The sequence below is a fragment of the Moschus berezovskii genome, chromosome 4, assembly GCF_049115385.1.
Source record: "Moschus berezovskii isolate FMDL1 chromosome 4, NW_MosBer_1.0, whole genome shotgun sequence".
Classification (NCBI taxonomy): domain Eukaryota; kingdom Metazoa; phylum Chordata; class Mammalia; order Artiodactyla; family Moschidae; genus Moschus; species Moschus berezovskii.
In genome coordinates this window covers 117,751,010-117,771,279 of record NC_142463.1, presented here as the reverse complement: position 1 = coordinate 117,771,279, position 20,270 = coordinate 117,751,010, and the positions used below count along the sequence as shown (strand labels likewise).

Genomic DNA, 20,270 nt, shown 5'->3' with positions numbered 1-20,270 from the left:
TTCAGTTCAGTCGCTCAGTCATGTCTGATTCTTTGTGACCCCATGAATCACAGCACACCCGGCCTCCCTGTCCATCACCAATTCCCGGAGTTCACTCAAACTCATGTCCATCGAGTCGGTGATGCCATCCAGCCATCTCATTCTTTCATCTCCGTCTCCTCCTGCCCCCAATCCTTCCCAGCATCAGAGTCTTTTCCAGTGAGTCAGCTCGTCACATGAGGTGGCCAAAGTATTGGAGTTTCAGCTTTAGCATCAGTCCTTCCAATGAACACCCAGGATTGATCTCCTTTAGAATGGACTGGTTGTCCCCATAGTTAATAGCCACTCAGGACTAGACTCAAGTTCTCCTGAGTCTTTGACCAGTAAGGGTGCTCTGGCACAATTCAGACTCAATGTATTATCTGAATAGCTTAAATCAGAGGGAGGTCTGCATGTCTTAAAAATGATTTGATTCTTCTCTTTGCTCTAAACTTGTTTTAAATATCTCCTCCATTTTCCAAACATTATAGAGAAAAAAAAAAGAGAGAGAGATCACCCTTCTCCCTCACTTTTCTAATAATCTTCTAAGGAAAAAATTTTCAGGAAAAAAATGTTTTTAAAGAGAGAAAGAAAAGCTAATGACCTACCTTTATGGGATTATAAATCAAATTTGGCTTCAACTGTGGAAGAGAAATATATTATTGAATAATAACTAGAGTCAAATTCAGTTTAACTGTCCTCAGAAAACTCAGAGCTCCAAATTAAACCTGAAACCACTTCTTTTTTAATGCTGGGAATTAAGGGCTTTGAGTTCTGGCAGCTTTGGGAGGAAATTTTCAGTTTTGCTACTCTCTGTCCTCAATAAGCTGTGGTCTCCAAAATATGCCAGGAAATGAAGACATTTCACGTTCAAATGGGAGTGGAAACGGAGGTGGAGGAGGGAAGAGAAAAGGAAAAGGAAAGGCAGGGAGACGTTTCTCTAGAGCCTGTGGCACCTCTGAACACTTTTGAAGAAAAAGCACCCTGCAAACAGCTCCGGGAGGACCGGCAGGACTGAGCAAGGCTGGTCTTCAGGCTCCTTCAACCTGAAGTCCAGGCTCTGGAGGGCCTTACTGGTGCCACTGGGAGAGCAAGCAGTGACATCGCTAAGGCCAATCAGCAAGGCCCAGGGGGACAAGATCTACCTCCTCACTAGCTCCATAAATATAAAGGAACAGGGATAAAAGTGAGAGTCGCAGAGCATGCCTAGCGGAGCACACTGATAGCCTAGGGGCAGCCGTCCAGCATTTTGCCACACGTTCAGAATCGGGGTATAGCTCCTTTCTCTCACTCTTTGTCCCCCTGTACCCACAGAGGACACTTGTGGTGCTGCTGTGCCTTTTAAGAGAACTCTGAATTAGTTTATTAGCCCATCCCTCTCTATGCCTTTCCCCACCCCAGCAGTCTTCCCTTCCCTACTTTTCTTCTTTTTAAAAAATGTATTCCACACTCCAAGGTAATTAAAAAGTCATGAGATAGAGAGAGCAGCTTAACTTGAAGGAAGGTTTTGCTTCACATACTGGCTAATAAAAATTTTCGAGAGAAAGGAAGATTCTGTCACACAAATGTGCCCCACAGACCTCCAATTACAGGAAGTTCAACTAGCCTAGGGCCCCCGGGTGCTGCATTCGAAATCCATCATTACATGCTCGCAGGGGCCCCGCTCCCAGACAATGACCAGTGTGCGGGGATTCTGAGCAGGCTGTCCTCAGAGACACAGGGGTCCCCCTGACAGACGAGCGGAACTCCCTGGTGGCCCTGCCACACCTTCCTCGGAACACGCTGGGGCCTAAGAGACTTTCACCCAGCCTGCCTTCCTTCCACTCTCCTTCACCTGGAGTCAGACCCACGTGAAACCTGACAGCTATGCCAGCCTCGCCTCCACACTTTCTCCCACGGGCATTTAATCCTGTCTTGGCATTGAATTGCTGGAGGACCGAGAATAACACAAAGTGAGAAAGTGAAAAAGGAAAGATACAGGAAAGTCATATTTAGCTGCTTCAGTGTCTCATTCTTACCGGAAATTTCCCCACTGACACGGAAGAAAAGTATTTCCTTCCACTTAAGAACTTTATATGCTGCTTCCCTTATACCATCAAAATTGAGCTCAACTTTCAAGACAAACAATGAGGCTCAGGAAGATAACTTACTCCCCTGCAAGGCCACCTAGTTCAGTGGCAATTAAAGCCCAAGTTGTCCACCTCTAGACCCCACATCTCTTTGCTACTCCAAGTGACGAATCAAAGGTTTTCACTCCCCCCTGTCAGGAAGCTTTTCACTTTCAACACAGACAGAGGGTAACGGGCTTGCAGTGCGTGTTTTTATAAGACCACCGAATGAGGCAAGCACATCCTTAACTACAGATTCTTCTCTTTCCTTTGTCTAATGGGTGTAAATATCCAGTCCTCCATGAAGACTTACAGCCATTCTGAAATTCCAAAATTTCCTGGCAGGGAGTGAAACCTGGTTCAGAGGTAGTCTGCCTGGAACAGTGCCAAGAATAGAAAACACAGTCAGGGATATGGAACCCAGAAACGGATACGGCATCTCTGGAGGCCTTCCCTAGGAACCCAGAAGCAGAGGAAAACTCTGTACTTCCATTTATTTCCTATCCGTACTGGAAATTATCAGGAAGCACACCACAAAATCTGTCACCCTTATTAATGTTCTTGAAAGCAATGGTGACTTCTTAAACAATTAAAAAAAAAAACACCTTGCAAAGGCCAAAGTAACTCAGCGTGGCAAGTTCCTCACACCTTCAGACAGAATGGAACTAGTCTGAAAGCACAGCTACCACTCATCTTAATGTATAACCCATACAGATCTAGAAAACACAATTCAACACCGAGGCACTAATAAGCTCTCACACGATGCACAAAATCCCTAACATGCCTGTGTTAAAACTATCAAAAAACGTGGTAGAAAGAAGACGGGTTTCAGTATAGTCCTGACTCTGTGACTGCCTGGCTGACCTCAGGACCATTTCTGGGCTTCTCTTGTCCTCTGTTAGGGGAGCAGACTAGAGCAGTCTATAGATCGTTCTCCCAAATTCCGGTTCTATAATTCTAAGTTGTATGTTTTCATAGGAACGAACAAGACTCTTAGAGCCAGAAACTAGTTTCCTTGCGATGTGATATCCCAGTGACAGGGTACAGGTTAGAAGTTAAAGACTGGATTAATTAGTTAGGCATCTCCTATAGAGCAGCTTTTCTCTAGAAGAGTCTGAGGAGATTAGTTCACACACAGCAACATGATGGCAGGAAGAACCCACTTGGGATCTGAACAAGACAGACCTGGTTCAAACCCCAGCTTCACCGCTGATGGGACTTGAGGGCTTGGACAAATCAATCTTCTTTTGCAAACCAAACCTAAAAGTGGTACCCACCTCACAGGATGGCTGTGCAGACCTAATAAGTATACACTGCATCAAGCAAAGCCTAGCAAATGGCAGGGGCTAAATTTCAGTGTTAGCTATTATTGTTAGATGTACTTGTTATCATCTTAGTGTGTAATAACAATCAGATGGCTCCCACTGGTCTTCTGCCTTCCCAAACAGATAAAATAGAACCAGAGAGAACACATGGTCCTTGCCCTTAATGGCTCAGAGCCTACGGGGGAAAGACACACATAACTGATATGCGCTCATGATAGACCTGTGAGCGCATATAGCTAATGTTGCTGGAAAGGGTCCATATCTAATACCCCTGTGTATCCTACCCAGTTCCTTCAGACACAATAAATATCTGTTAACGAGAACAGCAGAGCCTTTCTAAAACAATGCTTTAGGGGATTCCAATACACTTATTGGTGTGTATAAAAAAACCACAGGAAACAAAGGCCCTTTAGTCCTTTCGTAGAAAAATCCTTTGGATGAAGTTCAAGACTAATCTTCCTTATTCAGAAGTCCACTCCCCAGCCAATGGTGCTATAGTGTGATGCCAGTACTATAATAAATAACCATTATCACATACACAGAAAAGATCATCACTTGGGCCTTGCTGGGAGTTGAAGATAGTGTAGTGACTGAGAAACAACAAAGCAAAGCCAATTATATTTGTAGCTGGGTTTATGCCACAAATACAACCTAAGACTCATAAGAGAACTTGAGATTCATTATCTGTTGGTGCCAGTTAAAGACAACAGCATTTTAGGCACATTAATGTAACCAAAAAGATGTTTTTGTTTTTTTTTACATCTCAATAAGAGATGATCCCAATATATTTGGCTACTGCCTGTATGAGAATAAAGCACCTGATGATCAGAGTCACTGAAGAAGTCCTGCTCATAATATAATGAAGTTAGCAATTTCCACCGAGGCCTCTCAATGCTTAGGAAGGCTCTTACCCATGTTTTTTCAAATGGGAAGACTGATGGAATGAGAAAGAGGGAGAAGAATGTGACAGCCAAGGGTAGCAAACAAGACTTCATTTGATCCAACTGCTAAGTACTTAATTCTTCCTGATTTAATGACACCCTCATACACAAATCACATTCACTCACGCAACTAGCCAACAGCCACAGTCATTAGAAACACACTACATGCACCAGGTGTCCAAGTAAGTGCTGAGCTTACAGAGATGGCCCCTGATCTTACACATTCTCTGCAGAGCAGGGAGTCCCTGTAAACACTCTTCTCCCCCAGCTGGGAGCCATACAATCATTCAACAGTCTTGGACAGGCTGTGGAGAGCGCAGCGGCTTGGAGGCTGCTTGGGGAAGTTCTTGACCTCTGAGGTTCCCATCCTGCCCTGGAAGCTCAGGAGACAGAAACATTTTACACAAACTGATTTGGTCTCTGGGGTCTGCCTTCTTTGTAGCACAAAAGGTTCTCAAAAGCCTGAAGAAGCACAGGTGACCTATACACATACAAGCAAGCCCCTAAATGCATCCTTCCAGAGTTGGTACACAGTAACTGAGCTAACAACGTTAATGATCGCCTAATCCAACTCATTCAAAATGACTTGCTTAGAACCACCCAGCCAGGAAGGTAAGAGCTGGGACTAGAACCTAGGTTTTCTCCTCTCAGCTGAGGGCTCCTTCCAATGTGCTACATGGACCTAGTAAACAGCAACGTGCTCTGAGCAGGAGGAGGGGATTGTTTCAACATTTTATTGACTAGCACAGTACAAGCACAGTGAGAATATGCCATGCGGTGCCTATGGCGGAATAGCAGCCATGACTCTTTCCACACTTACAGCCACCTGGCAAGAGCTCCAGTCCGTATCATCGGAATGTGCTGACTGTTCCATTTCTGTGGAGAGGAGCGTGGCATCTCTACACTTGGCCCCTCTCTATTCTACAGAGATAGAAACACACACACACACACACACACACACATACACACACACACACACACACACACATACGGTGTCAGCACACTTAGATACCAGAGGATACTCACATGGGAAGATGACAAAAGAGGCTGATTGCTATTAATGTGCATTCATCTGTCAGAACGTGTGCAAAATGAACCCTGTGATTAAAGGCCTTATCCAAATCACACCCACAGCCTGAAGGGACACCGCCGGGCAGGGGCAGAGAAAGCGAGATGGGAGGGGCCCCCTTTCCCAGGCCTGGCATCAGAAGAATCACGCTGAGGAAAGACCTGTTGGACCACCTGTTCTGGGCCGCTGGAGGGGGAGCCCACACTAGAGGTTACCGGGGAGAGAGTTTCACAGTGAGTCACTGGGTCCCAGGGACTCCAAGATACTTCTCCAGCTTGGTTTTCATGTACTTAGTGGAAGGAGGCTGGCCTCTCTGCCAGGCGACTCTGCCTCACATAGTTGTCCTTGCATGGTATGTCATCTTGGGCAAAAAGCTTAGATTCTCTAGCCTCCATTTCTTCACAAGCAGGATAAGCATGGCACCACGTTTGGTCCATGATACACAAGGGACAGGTGAGGTGGGAAATGATTGTCCTCTAAGGGCAGAACCACAAAGTCACCCCATACGGATCAGCTCAGACATACACTGCTGCTGCTGCTAAGTCACTTCAGTCGTGTCCGACTCTGTGTGACCCCATAGACGGAAGCCCACCAGGCTCCCCCGTCCCTGGGATTCTCCAGGCAAGAACACTGGAGTGGGTTGCCATTTCCTTCTCCAATGTGTGAAAGTGAAAAGTGAAAGTGAAGTCGCTCAGTCGTGTCCGACCCTTAGCGACCCCACGGACTGCAGCCTACCAGGCTCCTCCATCCATGGGATTTTCTAGGCAAGAGTACAGGAGTGGCTTGCCATTGCCTTCTCCGCAGACATACACTAAGTTACCTGAAAAGAACAGAATAGGCCCCAGGACAGCAGGCCCGGAAACATAACCTAACTGCAGGTAAACAGATTACATGAGGCAGAAGTGTATCTTCACTGGGGAGGTGGGGAGATGCCAAGAGGCTCAGCCACAGAAGCCAGAAGTCCGAGTTGCGGAGGCAAAGCCTGCATAGGCTGTTGAACAGACTCGAGGAGCAGCATGTGCCCAACAAGGCCACGCTGAGCAGCCGGTTTACTGTGCAGCCAGAGGCCAGGCAACGCCCCTGTCACCAGATCAGCCGGCTTGCTCCATTTCCATGCTCGTGGAGAAACCCTCTAGTAATGTGTCTTCTCACATCACGTGCCTCTGACAGAAGAATGTGCTTGTGAGGCTAACACGAGTGCCTGGCCTGGAACACTGCATGACGTCTCAGACTGAACAAAGGACCTGGTTCTGGCTTATACAGCGGCCTCTTTTGAGCTTTGTCAGTGCGAGTTAGTGTCCTAAGGTCCATAATTTCAAAACCCATGAGTCTGAGCTTCAGACTCCGATAGGTCGACAAATCAGCCGCTAGTGAGGGAGCAGTTTAGGGAGGAAACTGTCTGTGTGGTGAGTTCCCTGAAGGGACGAGGTGCCACGAATGCTGACCAAGTGTGATGTCCCAGTGACTTTCACGGCAGGACTGGTGAGGAGATGGGATGACAGTGGGTGTGGAAGCATCTTGCAGCCTGGAGCGCGACCAAAAACTGCAACTGCCATTTGATCAGCTGGCGCATGAAGCACCAACCCAGGAGTCGCCCCTCACATGAAGGGCAGGGGAAAGCTGACAACACAGGATGAAAGCCATGCTGGGGTTCAGCCTGGCTGTCTGAATCACGAGCTTGGGTGCACTGGCCCATTTTTCCTCTGAGGGTCTCTCTTGCTTTTCAGTTCAAGTTGGTCATCATCTGTAATTTCCTTAACAGGGGCAGAGGGATCCCACTGACCTGATCAGTTCAGTTCAGTTCAGTCACTCAGTCGTGTCCGACTCTTTGCAACCCCATGAATCACAGCACGCCAGGCCTCCCTGTCCATCACCAACTCCCGGAGTTCACTCAAACTCATGTCCATCGAGTCGGTGATGCCATCCAGCCATCACACTCTCTGTCGTCCCCTTCTCCTCTCACCCCCAACCTTTCCCAGCATCAGAGTCTTTTCCAGTGAGTCAACTCGTCGCATGAGGTGGCCAAAGTATTGCAGTTTCAGCTTTTAGCATCAGTCCTTCCAATGAACACCCAGGATTGATCTCCTTTAGAATGGACTGGTTGGATCTCCTTGCAGTCCAAGGGACTCTCAAGAGTCTTCTCCAACACCACAGTTCAAAAACATCAATTCTTTGGCGACCAGCTTTCTTCACAGTCCAACTCTCACATCCATACGTGACCACGGGAAAAACCATAGCCTTGACTAGACGGACCTTTGTTGGCAAAGTAATGTCTCTGCTTTTTAATATATTATCAAGGTTGGTCATAACTTTCCTTCCAAGGAGTAAAAGTCTTTTAATTTCATGGCTGCAATCAGCATCTGCAGTGATTTTGGAGCCCAAAAAAATAAAGTCTGACACTGTTTCCACTGTTTTTCCATCTATTTCCCATGAAGTGATGGGACCAGATGCCATGATCTTTGTTTTCTGAATGTTGAGCTTCAAGCCAACCTTTTCACTCTCCTCTTTCACTTTCATCAAGAGGCTTTTGAGTTCCTCTTCATTTTCTGCCATAAGGGTGGTGTCATCTGCATATCTAAGGTTATTGATACTTCTCCCAGCAATCTTGATTCCAGCTTGTGCTTCTTCCAGCCCAGCGTTCCTCATGATGTACTGTGCATATAAGTTAAATAAGCAAGGTGACAATATACAGCCTTGACGTACTCCTTTTCCTATTTGGAACCAGTCTGTTGGTCCATGTCCAGTTCTAACTGTTGCTTCCTGACCTGCATACAGGTTTCTCAAGAGGCAGGTCAGGTGGTCTGGGATTCCCATCTCTTTCAGAATGTTCCACAGTTTATTGTGATCCACACAGTCAAAGGCTTTGGCATAGTCAATGAAGCAGAAATGGATGTTTTTCTGGAACTCTCTTGCTTTCTCCATGATCCAGCGGATGTTGGCAATTTGATCTCTGGTGCCTCTGCCTTTTCTAAAACCTGCTTGAACATCTGGGAATCATAGTTCACATACTGCTGAAGCCTGGCTTGGAGAATTTTGAGCATGACTTTACTAGCATGTGAGATGAGTGCAATTGTGCGGTAGTTTGAGCATTCTTTGGCATTGCCTTTCTTTGGGATTGGAATGAAGACTGACCTTTTCCAGACCTGTGGCCACTGATGAGTTTTCCAAATCTGCTGGCATATTGAGTGCAGCACTTTCACAGCATCATCTTTGAGGATTTGAAATAGCTCAACTGGAATTCCATCACGTTCCACTAGCTTTGTTTGTAGTGATGCTTTCTAAGGCCCACTTGACTTCACATTCCAAGATGTCTGGCTCTAGGTCAGTGATCACGTTATCGTGACTATCTTGGTCGCGAAGATCTTTTTTGTACAGTTCTTCTGTGTATTCTTGCCACCTGTCCTTAATATCTTCTGCTTCTGTTAGGTCCATACCATTTCTGTCCTTTATCGAGCCCATCTTTGCATGAAATGTTCCCTTGGAATCTCTAATTTTCTTGAAGAGATATCTTGTTTTTCCTATTCTGTTGTTTTCCTGTATTTCTTTGCATTGATCACTGAGGAAGGCTTTCTTATCTCTCCTTGCTATTCTTTGGAACTCTGCATTCAGATGCTTATATCTTTCCTTTTCTCCTTTGCTTTTCGCTTCTCTTCTTTTCACAGCTATTTGTAAGGCCTCCTCAGACAGCCATTTTGCTTTTTTGCATTTCTTTTCCGTGGTGATGGTCTTGGTCCCTGTCTCCTGTACAATGTCACGAACCTCCGTCCAGAGTTCATCAGGCACTCTATCTATCAGATCTAGTCCCTTAAATCTATTTCTCACTTCCACTGTATAATCATAAGGGATTTGATTTAGGTCATATCTGCATGGTCTAGTGCTTTTCCCTACGTTCTTCAATTTACGTCTGAATTTGGCAATAAGAAGTTCATGATCTGAGCCACAGTCAGCTCCTGGTCTTGTTTTCGCTAACTGTATACAGGTTCTCCATCTTTGGCTGCAAAGAATATAATCAATCTGATTTCGGTGTTGACCATCTGGTGATGTCCACGTGTAGAGTCTTCTCTTGTGTTGTTGGAAGAGGGTGTTTGCTATGACCAGTGCGTTCTCTTGACAAAACTCCATTAGGCCTCAGTTATTCCAGTAACCCTCCTTCGCAAGAACACCTGACAGGACAATATTCTAAAGACTGCCTCATAGCTAACTGCCTTGTGCATATATATGGGGTGGGGGGAAGGGGCAGGAAAGATCCCAGGTAAGAATGCGATGGGGACTGTTGTCCCCCAGTGGAAGTTTGTAAAGACGGGGATATTTCACAAGCTATTACAAATTCCCTACTGCTTGTAAATTTTCAAGGAGTTAATTCTTTATAAACAGTATATCATCTTCTATTTTCTTCCTATAAACTTCCAATCTCACAGCCGTAAAACACTTTCTAGAATGACCCCTGGAGGTATTTAGGAAGCATAAGAGAATGAGTTTGAGTTTTATATGTGGGAGATCTCTGCAAATGTCCAGCTGTCCAGAGAAAAAAATGGGCTGCCTTAAGAAGCGGTAGAGTCCTCATCACTGGAGAGGTCCAGTCGTACACTGGCGAATGTCTTTTGTGAGGAAGACAGAGAAGATTTAAATCCGTGGACTGGTGAGAGGACTACGGCTCGAACCTCTACCCCCTGACTTTCCTACTGCCGTGCATTTATCTTTTAATACCTCCATATATTACGTACCTGCTACTATGTATTAGTATTTGTGTTTACCTTCCATAACCCCCAGACTCAAGGTCTGCCTTGAGTCCCATTTGAATTAAGAGCAATGGAGAAAAGTGAAATTGTTACTTGCTCAGTCGGGTCCGACTCTGTAAGTCCATGAACTGTAGCCTGCCAGGCTCCTCTGTCCGTGGAATTCTCCAGGCAAGAATACTGGAGTAAATTGCCATGTCATTCTCCAGGGGATCTTCCCAATCCAGGGATCAAACCCAGGTTTCCTGCATTGCAGGCAGATTCTTTACCATTTGAGCTACCTGGGAAGCCCCGAGAGCAATAGAGGCTTGGAACCAAAGGCAGCTCAAGATGTCTAAACATTAATGTGGATGCTGCCACATCAATGAGTATAAAACAAAGGCCTCAGCAGAGTCGAGAAACAAGAAAAAGAAAGTGCTTCTCCTCTCACACTGTCCATCAACCAAGCCCTTTCCATTTCTTTCTGGAAACACATACACTGTCCCCTCTGACTATCATGCAAATCTAGCCTTTCCCAGAACATCATTCTCCCATAGCACATAAAACTGACATAAAACAGCCTAGTGTTTGAACAACATATACTCACTTGCTTGCCTCTGCCCAAGTCAGAGGACGGCCCATCACATGGACCAATACCTTCCTCCCACCGGGGTCCTGCACACTGAATAGCAGCTATGCAGGGTCTCGAGGGACTATTTAGGATGGGACAGCTGCTTAGGAAGCCTCCTCTCACCTCCCCCACTGAACCCTGCTGAACTTGAATTTAAAGCATTTCCCAAGATCAAGACTCAAAGGTAAAGGTATCAAACTGGGGACAGGAGTGAATGCAAGGATGACAGGAGATGAACCTGCACTCATGTGACACTTGGGACTAAGCCAGTCAACCGACCAGGCCTTTGGTCCATGCCTTCTCTCTGCTCCGGCTGCAGCCTCTCAACACTGTTGCTGGTGAGAGCAGACCACCTCACCAGATAAGGAAAGAGAGAGAAGGCTAGAAAGAAAAGCTACCCCATGCCCACCTACCCTGCGTCTCTCTTCAGCAGTTTGTGGTTCAGTCACTTACCTTTTTCTTCTTCTTCAGAATCACTTTCACTCCATCCACTGAAACCATAATGCTCACCTTCTTCTTCTTGATGTTCTTGGCTTTAAACTCATACTGCAAATGAGAAGAGACAAAGAAGTGCAATGCAGTTAGAGCAGTGCGTCTGCAGAGACCCGGAGAGCCTGTGACCTGGAAAAGAGGGCCTGGATGGGTGTAGGGAACTGGTGCAGATTCTGGGGACATGAAGCACCTCAGGGGATGCAAAAGCAGGTGGATGTCCATAGGCAGGGGCTTGGCAATATGTGGGTTGGAACAGGGACTCTGAATGGTCACTGGTGTCACACTCAGCTATCACATTGGGCCATGGGAATGGATCTGATCTATTCTATCAAGATGAAAACAGAGCCTACTTTGAGAATCTCATGAGAAATCCAGAACCTTCCCTCAAATAAATCATTCTGACATTTAATGGCTTTCACTCTCAGCCAAGTTTTCCTCAAGTCTACCCAAATGCTGCTGAGACTCTATTCCATCCTCAGCGAAGATTAAGACAAGCTGGAATCCATCCTCAGATCAGGATTTTTACATTCTTAAAGATCATTATGAAATCTAAGTTATTCTCTATAAGGTCAAGTCCCAAATTCCCCTGTCTGTAGGTCAGCAGATCTGCCCACTAGTCTGAAATATTCTAGACAGCATTCTAAAAAGGATCTGACTACTGATGGTTACAAAGGAGGCCATCATATCACAGCCCTATATTCTAAACTTCTGTCTGCAATCCCGAACAGGCTGCTCCAGCCACAAACTACACTGCGGATGGGTGCTGGCTCTTATCCTCAGCCCCAGATAGTCTTCTATTACATTTCTCACCCACAGCCATTTCTTATGTTTGTGCAGGTTTTCAGAACGGTGATATAGCTCTACATTTTCTTTACTGAACTTCATTCTAAGCATGTATCCATTTTCATCTGGTCCCCCCCTTGGTATCACCACCTGGCAAACTTACCTGCCCGGCTGTCTAATCAAACATTTGGACTAGAGATTTAAAAATATTAATAAAGGACCCAGGGCCCAAATCTCTACTCCAACCCATCAGGCTCTCGTCTCTGGGACCTTTTATACTCAAGACCCTTCCCCACCATGCCACCACCCAAGCTTGGTAAGGTACCAGCACCTTGCCTGTACATCCAAAACCTATTTCTACTTGGTATTTTGAAAGACATGAATCTAATCCACCCTAAGAAGATAAAAACATAACTTAGCTTGAAAATCTCACAAGAAATCTAGACCCTTTCCTTGGCCATGCTGTTCAATACTCTTATTGTAAGAGCTCAAATGAGAGCTTCCTACCCTGCCTGTGCTCAATCCCTTCCACCAAAGTGTCAGCTAATTCTCCTGTTCTGTTGCACAGCCAGTGCTGACGCCCCGTGGCTGTCTGCCTCTGAGAGAAAAGGACACGACCCGGCCAACTGAGGTGAAGTCGTTTTCTTCACATCATCAGGGCAGCTTCCGGTTTATTGCTGATCTGAGTTTCTAGGTGATGGCAACATAAATCACTCCCCAGCCTGGTGATCATGTCTCCTACCCTCCCAATCACTCTATCCTGTCAACAGCTGTCCTTTCTACCAGGGATCCTCAAAGAAGAGCAGCAGACACACAGGAGAAAGAGAAGAAAATATGAACTTCAGACTCTGTTTCAGAGTCTGGGAACCCAGAGTTAATTCAGAATAATACAGTAAAGGACAGGGAGACGTGCCATCTGTACTGGAGTCTGGCTTATGAGACGGCCTCGGTCATGTTACAAATTGCTCTCCAAGTCAATGGCTGTAAGCTGGCGGAGGGTAGAGCTGTGTGACTGGCATGCAACTCAAAGCACGGCTACAATCCGCAGGGTGTTCCCCCGACTGCGGCATTCTGCTCAGGTGCAGCGCTGGATGAACTGAAACTATCTCTGGGTGGGAGAGCCCGCACGAGACTCTCTAAATCTGCTGACTTTGGCCTTGTGCCCACTGGGAGAGGTGAACCAGCTCCATTTCCTGGCCACACCTGCATTTATTTACCTCTGCTCGCAGGCTTTCAATGAACACAATCTTTCAGCTGTGCCTCCCTTGGAAACAAATCACCAAAATCACAGCTGCTCCTGCCAGCAGGAGCGCAGAGGGGTGTGTTCTGATGAGCTCAGGTGGGAGATAAGGGCTTAAGAGTCCAGGAAACACCCAGAGCCGGACAAAACCTGCCCCAGACACGTCAATCTCTGCCTGCTTTATTGTCTTTGCTCTCATCCAGTATGTCACTCGCACAAGCTCCACATACTTCCTTCTTCCCTCTTTCCAGCAACAAATCAAAGCAGCGAATATTAAGGGCTTCCCTGGTAGCACAGTCAGTAAAGAATCTACCTGCAGTGCAGGAGACCCGGCTTCGATTCCTGGGTTGGAAAGATTCCCCTGGAGAAGGAAATGGCAACCCACTTCAGTATTCATGCCTGGAAAACCCCATGGGCAGAGGAGCCTGGCGGGCTACTGTCCATGGGGTCGCAAGAGTCAGACACAACTTAGCAACGAAACCACCATCTCTGCAAGGCACGATGTCACTTCCCTGCCCTGGTTCTAGACAGCATTTTATTGCCGGCTGAACCAGACCCATAAATGGCTTCTATTTCCAGAAAAATATGACTATGCTGCTTTATTGTTTGGTCCATGGTCCTATTGGTTTCATTCTCTTTGGGATTTTTTAAAAAATCAATATCCCTGCCCCCAAACCAAGGCTGGCAAGAGACGCCCAACCAGCTCTTTGCCTGTATATCTAAAATCTAAACCATTTCCATAGTTCGGACTTTGACAACCTTGGCCATGTCTTTAATACCCTGATCTTAAGAACTCAAAATGCAACTAAACATTCTCTTTGGAACTGGAAAACAGCCTCTAATTCGATCACTGCCGTAGTTCCAGATGGCTCTTCTTTGCTGTGTGGGCACGGTGACAACATGGAAAAGCATGACCAGATGCCTGCATTAGAGCCTCAGTGACAGCGACAGCACAGGTGCTCCTCCCTACAGCAGCCGGTGGGATGCTCTCTGGTGTGCGTCAAAGTGAAGAGGGGCCAGAGAGGCGGGAAACAGGCTTCCAGGCCCCATGATAGCTGCCAGTATGTACTACCTGAGCGCTGCCAAGGCTCTTAGGTTGGACACACTCTGCACCTACTCCACATGTCTGGTGGTCAGATGTCTCAAACCCTTTCCAACCAGAGAACAGGTACTCAAATTGTAGTTCTGTTGAAAACCAGGGAAATGAAATCAAGCGTCTGAAAAGGTTCAAATCTTTATCATAAAACCATTTATTTATATGGCAATTATACTTCATTTGAACAATCATGTTATTATGCTCACTGAAGGGACAGAAAATGGATTTTAAAGAGAGAAGATGATAGGAGCAGCCAGGAGAACAGAGAGAAGAGGCTCACAAGGACAAGCTCTCCTCTCTCTCAGACTGCACTATTCCAAGGGGTAGGCAGGTCCCGGAGGAAGCACCTGTGTTCTGCCGGGTAGGAATCTAGTCTGCCCAGGTTTTGCCAGGGGCCAAAGAACAAACAGGACTGCTGGTGCCACCGTCTGCGGCCCAGGCCAGCCTTCCACAAAGCCCATGCCAGCTTTGAAGTCTGTGCCAACAGGCCTGGCTCTTCCCCCAGTGCAGCCAGGCTGACCTGATCTATTTGCTTTGCTAGTCAGACCCCACCAGCAAGGACAGATTAAGCCCGACAGGACCTGACCTTTTAGGAAACAAAACATTACAAGCCCTGGAACACTAACCACTGACTAGAAAGACCAAGTGTCTGGGTTCGTCAACGAGAGCCTGGGGACCCTGTGTGGGAATAGTAGCCATGGAACTTAGTGTGCTGTGCCAACCAGTGAGGCCCGTGAAGGGCAGACTGGGTAGAGGGAGGGGCCCAGACTCAGCAGGTGCCAGAAGTAAACACTCAACCAGGGACGTGAGTAAGAAGGTCGGCTGGAAGTCAGAGAGCTGCTAACAGAACAGGTTATCTCTGAGGCCCCAGTGCTTCCTTGTCCCCAACTCCAGGGCTAGCTCCTAATCGTGTCTCCAGTTCCAACTACAGGGCATCCAAGAAGGGGAAGCAGGAGGTCTGTAACAGAGGTGTGTGTTAATGAAGGGACCGGCCCAGTCCTGCTGTACTGCAGAAATAGTATTAATAACAGAATCACTTTCTTAGGAATCAGGGGGAAGCTTGGGGCTGTATAGACAGACAGAGAGACAGATAAAGACACACATCCATTTCCACAATAATGTCTAGCTCCCTGAAGAATCCTGGATTTTTAAAATAAGGATCTTTAGTTCTTCAATCACCTTGTCTACAACTTACCTAGTGATGCACTCTCATCAGCTACACAGGAAGCTGATTCTCTCACCTTCTCCATAAAATTCTCCTTTGACCAGCCCCTTCCCACTGTCCCCACAAGGCTCCCAGTTATGAATCAAGATGCTACTTGACCGAGAGAGGAGATTTAGTTTGCAAACATAGATGGTGATGTTCTTGCTTGGCCAAGCCCCTGGCTTATAGTCAGCTGTGCTTACCACCTTTCGAGAATAAGTCTTATGGCTTTGCTTCCTGCGAGTGACCACAGAAAATTTAAAATGAGTTCTAGTAGTGCAACTAGGCATTTTAATCACATTCTGCCCACAGTCTCAGGTTCAAGAGTGCAAACACACCTCTACAGCAAAACTGTAAGCACTTCAACCAAAGGCATCGTCTTATAATGGTTTGCAGAAAATCAGTTTGCACTTAACATCTGAAAGTTTAACAATGTACTTGCGTGTGTGCATGCTCAGTCGCTTCAGTCGTGTCTGACTCTTTGCGACACTATGGACTGTAGCCTGCCAGGCTCCTCTGTCCACGGGATTCTCCAGGCATGAATACTGGAGTGGGTTGCCATGCCCTCCTCCAGGGCATCTTCCTGACCCAGAGATCTAACTTACATCTCCTGTGACTCCTGAATTGCAGGCAGATTCTTTATCCTCTAACCTGTCGGAAAAGTCCTGATTCCACTTACACGAGGTACCTAAGAGTAGTCAGATTCACAGAGGCAGAAAGTAGAACGGTGGTCATCAGGGGCTGGGGGAAAGGGGAGAATGAGCAGCCAGCATTTAAGGAGCACCGAGTTTCAGTTCTGGAAGAAGAAAAGATCTGGAGACGGACAATGATGATGGCTGCACAATACAAATGCTGCACGTAGATTTCATCAAACTGTATGTTTAAGAATGGTTGAAATGGACAATTTAAAGCATATTTTACCAGTAGCAGATAAACATCTGAAAACACTGTAACAAACACATTTCTTCTCATGGCAAGTCCACTTTAATTCTGCTTGCCCAAGGACATTTCTGTTACTCTCCCACAGGCAAGTCAAACACGCCGTGCTTTTCCATACTTCCATGTAATTGCATTTGCTAATGTTTATGCCCAGAATGCCCTCCCCCCACCATCCGCTTGATGAACTCCTGCTTATTCTTAAAATATCTACTCAGCCTGCTCCACAGGGAAGCCGTGCAGGTCAACTCCCACTTCCATATCCTCCCACAGAACTACACCATCAACTCGGCTGCTACTGCCATACGGGAGCCTCTGCTATCACCCACCATCGACAGGTCGTGTGCTTCCCACTAGGCCAGGCCCTCCTTGAGAGCAGGAAACATCTTACACATATTCGCACCCAGGAACACAGCACCAGGACACGGGAGGGTGAGAAATTAATGTCAATAAATCAATGAGCACAGCTGACAGTGGTCACTTACCAAGCCTGAGAAAACATAACACTGTCCACAAAGGCAAAATAAATCTCCTGTAAGTTAATTAACTGATTAACAACTCAAGTTATTGAAACCTAGGTTCCATCCCATGGGTATAAAGACTGTAAGAAGATCTGACTTTAATTCTTTTAAACTCCACAGCATGCTGGTAAGTACCTTATCTTTTGCTTGATCCATACTTCATTAAGTGAAATAATTTAGAGCCTTCATCATCGGTCAAGGCTGTTCTCAATCAACTCATGGCCCAGAGGTAACAAAGCAACAGGATGGTTGTGCAGATGAGCCTCCGTTCTCTGGGTGGCCCAGCTTTCCTCAGTCCCAGCTCCTGTGCCTATGGACAGGGCTGCAGAGGAGCATCCATGCAGCCCCTGACACTGTTGTGTGGCTCAGTAACTTGCACTGTTCATTCCTATGAAACCTCAGAAATGTGAGCAAGACAATGCCAAAGCTGGTGCTGAACCCACATTCTAGAATACCTGAGGATTTTCGGGAATACTAGGTACAGACCTTTAGTTCCTATCTATCAACCTTAAGCCCAACATAACTTATTTTAGCAAGACTATCACTGAAAGTTGGGTGTAAATAAAATCCCCATCAAGTGCACATTATTTAAAAGAAAGCAGAGGAGCTACTTTTTAAAGAAAGGAATATTCATTGCCATTGTAACATAAATGTAGGATTTACGTATTCACCCAGTTCTATAGACCAGGAGATCTAAAACTTGTTTTAAATTCCTCGTGGGATACCTGATAAAATGGCCGAATCTGTATCCACAGCCAGATCTCAGAGATGCTCATTCAGCCAATCCAGGATAGGGCCAGAAGTTGGCTGCTGCTTTTTTTTTTTTTAAATACAGGAGGCAATACAGATCACACTGTTCACAAACATTACTCTGGGCCATAGAAGCATACTACAAGAGCTTTTACATATTTTTATTTGTATCCAGAATTGCCTTAGACAAAATCAAAGCATCTTGATTATATATGAAAATACTGTATTTTAAGTGTAGATGCTATTATAATAATTAAAATATAGATTCTTAGGAAAGCACCACTGCTATTTACAGTTATCTGTTTTCTAAATCAAAGGCTCTAAAATGACAGCTATGATGCTGGGAGGGAATGGAGCTGGGTGGTAGACATCAGGCGTTCATGCATTGTTTCACATGTTTCGTATCTCTGAAATACTTTTTACATTAAAAAATATTTTCACTTCACAAATATCTTTTCAAATTAGTACTAACATTACGTACACCCTGATAAATGGTAAAGAAATGGAGTACACTCACAGAAAAAAAATACAATAAGAGAAAAAATACATATAGATGCTCAATCTCACTAATCAAAAGGCAAATTAAATGAGATTCCATTTTAATGTACCAAATTGTCAAATATGTTTACAAAACGATAATTGTCAATTATAATGAGAATATGATAGGAAAGAAATTCTAATGAGGGTATGATGAGATACGGATGTACTACTGCTGGGAGTCTTAACTGGCACAACTTTTTAGGAAAGCAATTTATAAATATGTATCAGTCCTAAAAACTGCTCATACCATTTGATCTCAGTACTCCCATCAACAAATTATCCTAAAAAAATAGCACCAAGATCTGTGTTCAAGGATTTTTAGCATATCAGTTATGCAGAGGCTCAAAAATTTACACTAAAATACAAGCGAACAAAAAAAGTAATTTCTCCTTCTTTCTATAAGCATCTTTCATCTTGGTGTGAAGGCTTTATTCCTACTTACTATGTAAGTCAGGGGAAATTTGAAATCTGTCCTCTTAAGACAATTTTGTCTACTTGGGTTTAAGGCAGTAGTCCTCAGGATTAACACATCCTTCTTTTGGATCATCTTTCAGGATATCATCCTTCCTTCCCCTTTCTTCTCTTCCCAAGGAGACCCAAGGTCACAAATGGCATGAGTAATTTAGAAATCCAGTTTGAAAGGCAGGAGAGAAGGTAACTTTCCCAGCTTTCCAGGCATGCGTGCGTGCTCAGTCGCTCGGTCATGGCTGACTCTTTGCGACTCCATGGACTACAGCCCACCAGGCTCCCCTGTCCATGGGATTTTCCAGGCGAGAATACTGGAGTGGGTTGCCATTTCCTACTCCAGGGGATCTTTCCAACCCAGGGATGGAACCCACATCTCCTGCATTGGCAGGTGACTGATTCTTTACCACTGAGTGACCTGGGACGCTCTCCTCTTAATACGGCTACACTGGCTACTGGTATACATTGTCATTTTTTTCTTCTTTTTCATTGAATTGTAATTAGCATGCAATATTATATTGGTTTCAGGTGTACAACATAGTGATTCTGTACTTTCATACATTATAAAATGTTTACCTTGACAAGTCTATTTACCATCTGGCACCATACAGAGTTAATTCCAACATTACTGACTATAGTTCCTATGGGGGCTTCCCTCATAGCTCAGTTGGTAAAGAATTCACCTGCAATGCGGGAGACCCCAGTTCGATTCCTGGGTCAGGAAGATCCGCTGGAGAAGGGGTAGGCTACCCACTCCAGTATTCTTGGGCTTCCCTTGTGGCTCAGCTGCTAAAGAATCATCCGTAATGCGGCAGACCTGGGTTCGACCCCTGGGTTGGGAAGATCCCCTGGAGAAGGGGAAGGCTACCCACTCCAGTATTCTGGCCTGGAGAATTCCATGGAATATGCAGTCCATGGGGTTGCAAAGAGTCGGACATGACTGAGGGACTTTCACTTCACTTCATTTCACTTCAGAGTTTCTATGCTGTACATTGTGTATCCATAATGTGACTTATTTATTTTATAGCTAGAAGTTTGCACCTCACCTCTCAATCTCTTTCACCTGTTTCACCCATCTCCCCCAAACCCTTCCCCCTTAGGCAACCACCAGATTATTCTCTGTATCTATGAATCTGTTTCTATTTTGGTTGTTTAGATTCTGCATGTTAAGTGAAATCTATACTGCCTTTGTCTTTCTCTGATTTACTTCACTTAGCATAATACCCTCTAGGTCCACATCAGTCAGTCAGTCAGTCAGTTCAGTCGCTCAGTCGTGTCCGACTCTTAGCGACCCCATGAACCACAGCATACATTGACACAAATGGAAAGATCTCATTCTTTTCTATGGCTGAGTAATATTCCAGTAATATTTTATGGCTGAGTACTTTTATATGCCACATCTTCTTTAACCATCCATTGATGGACACTTTGGTTGC

The 20,270-nt window shown here is 45.5% G+C and overlaps 1 protein-coding gene across 4 annotated transcripts in view; it reads right to left on the bottom strand.

Annotated features, from left to right (window-relative positions):
• The window catches only part of C4H1orf226 (chromosome 4 C1orf226 homolog), a 370,540-nt gene that overhangs the window by 105,871 nt on the left and 244,399 nt on the right, over positions 1–20,270 (bottom strand). For all 4 annotated transcript variants that reach the window (XM_055403082.2, XM_055403083.2, XM_055403084.2 and 1 more), the window contains one exon: positions 11,261–11,353. In XM_055403082.2, coding sequence (XP_055259057.2) covers positions 11,261–11,353 — 93 coding nt within the window. The remainder of the gene's footprint in view (positions 1–11,260; positions 11,354–20,270) is intronic.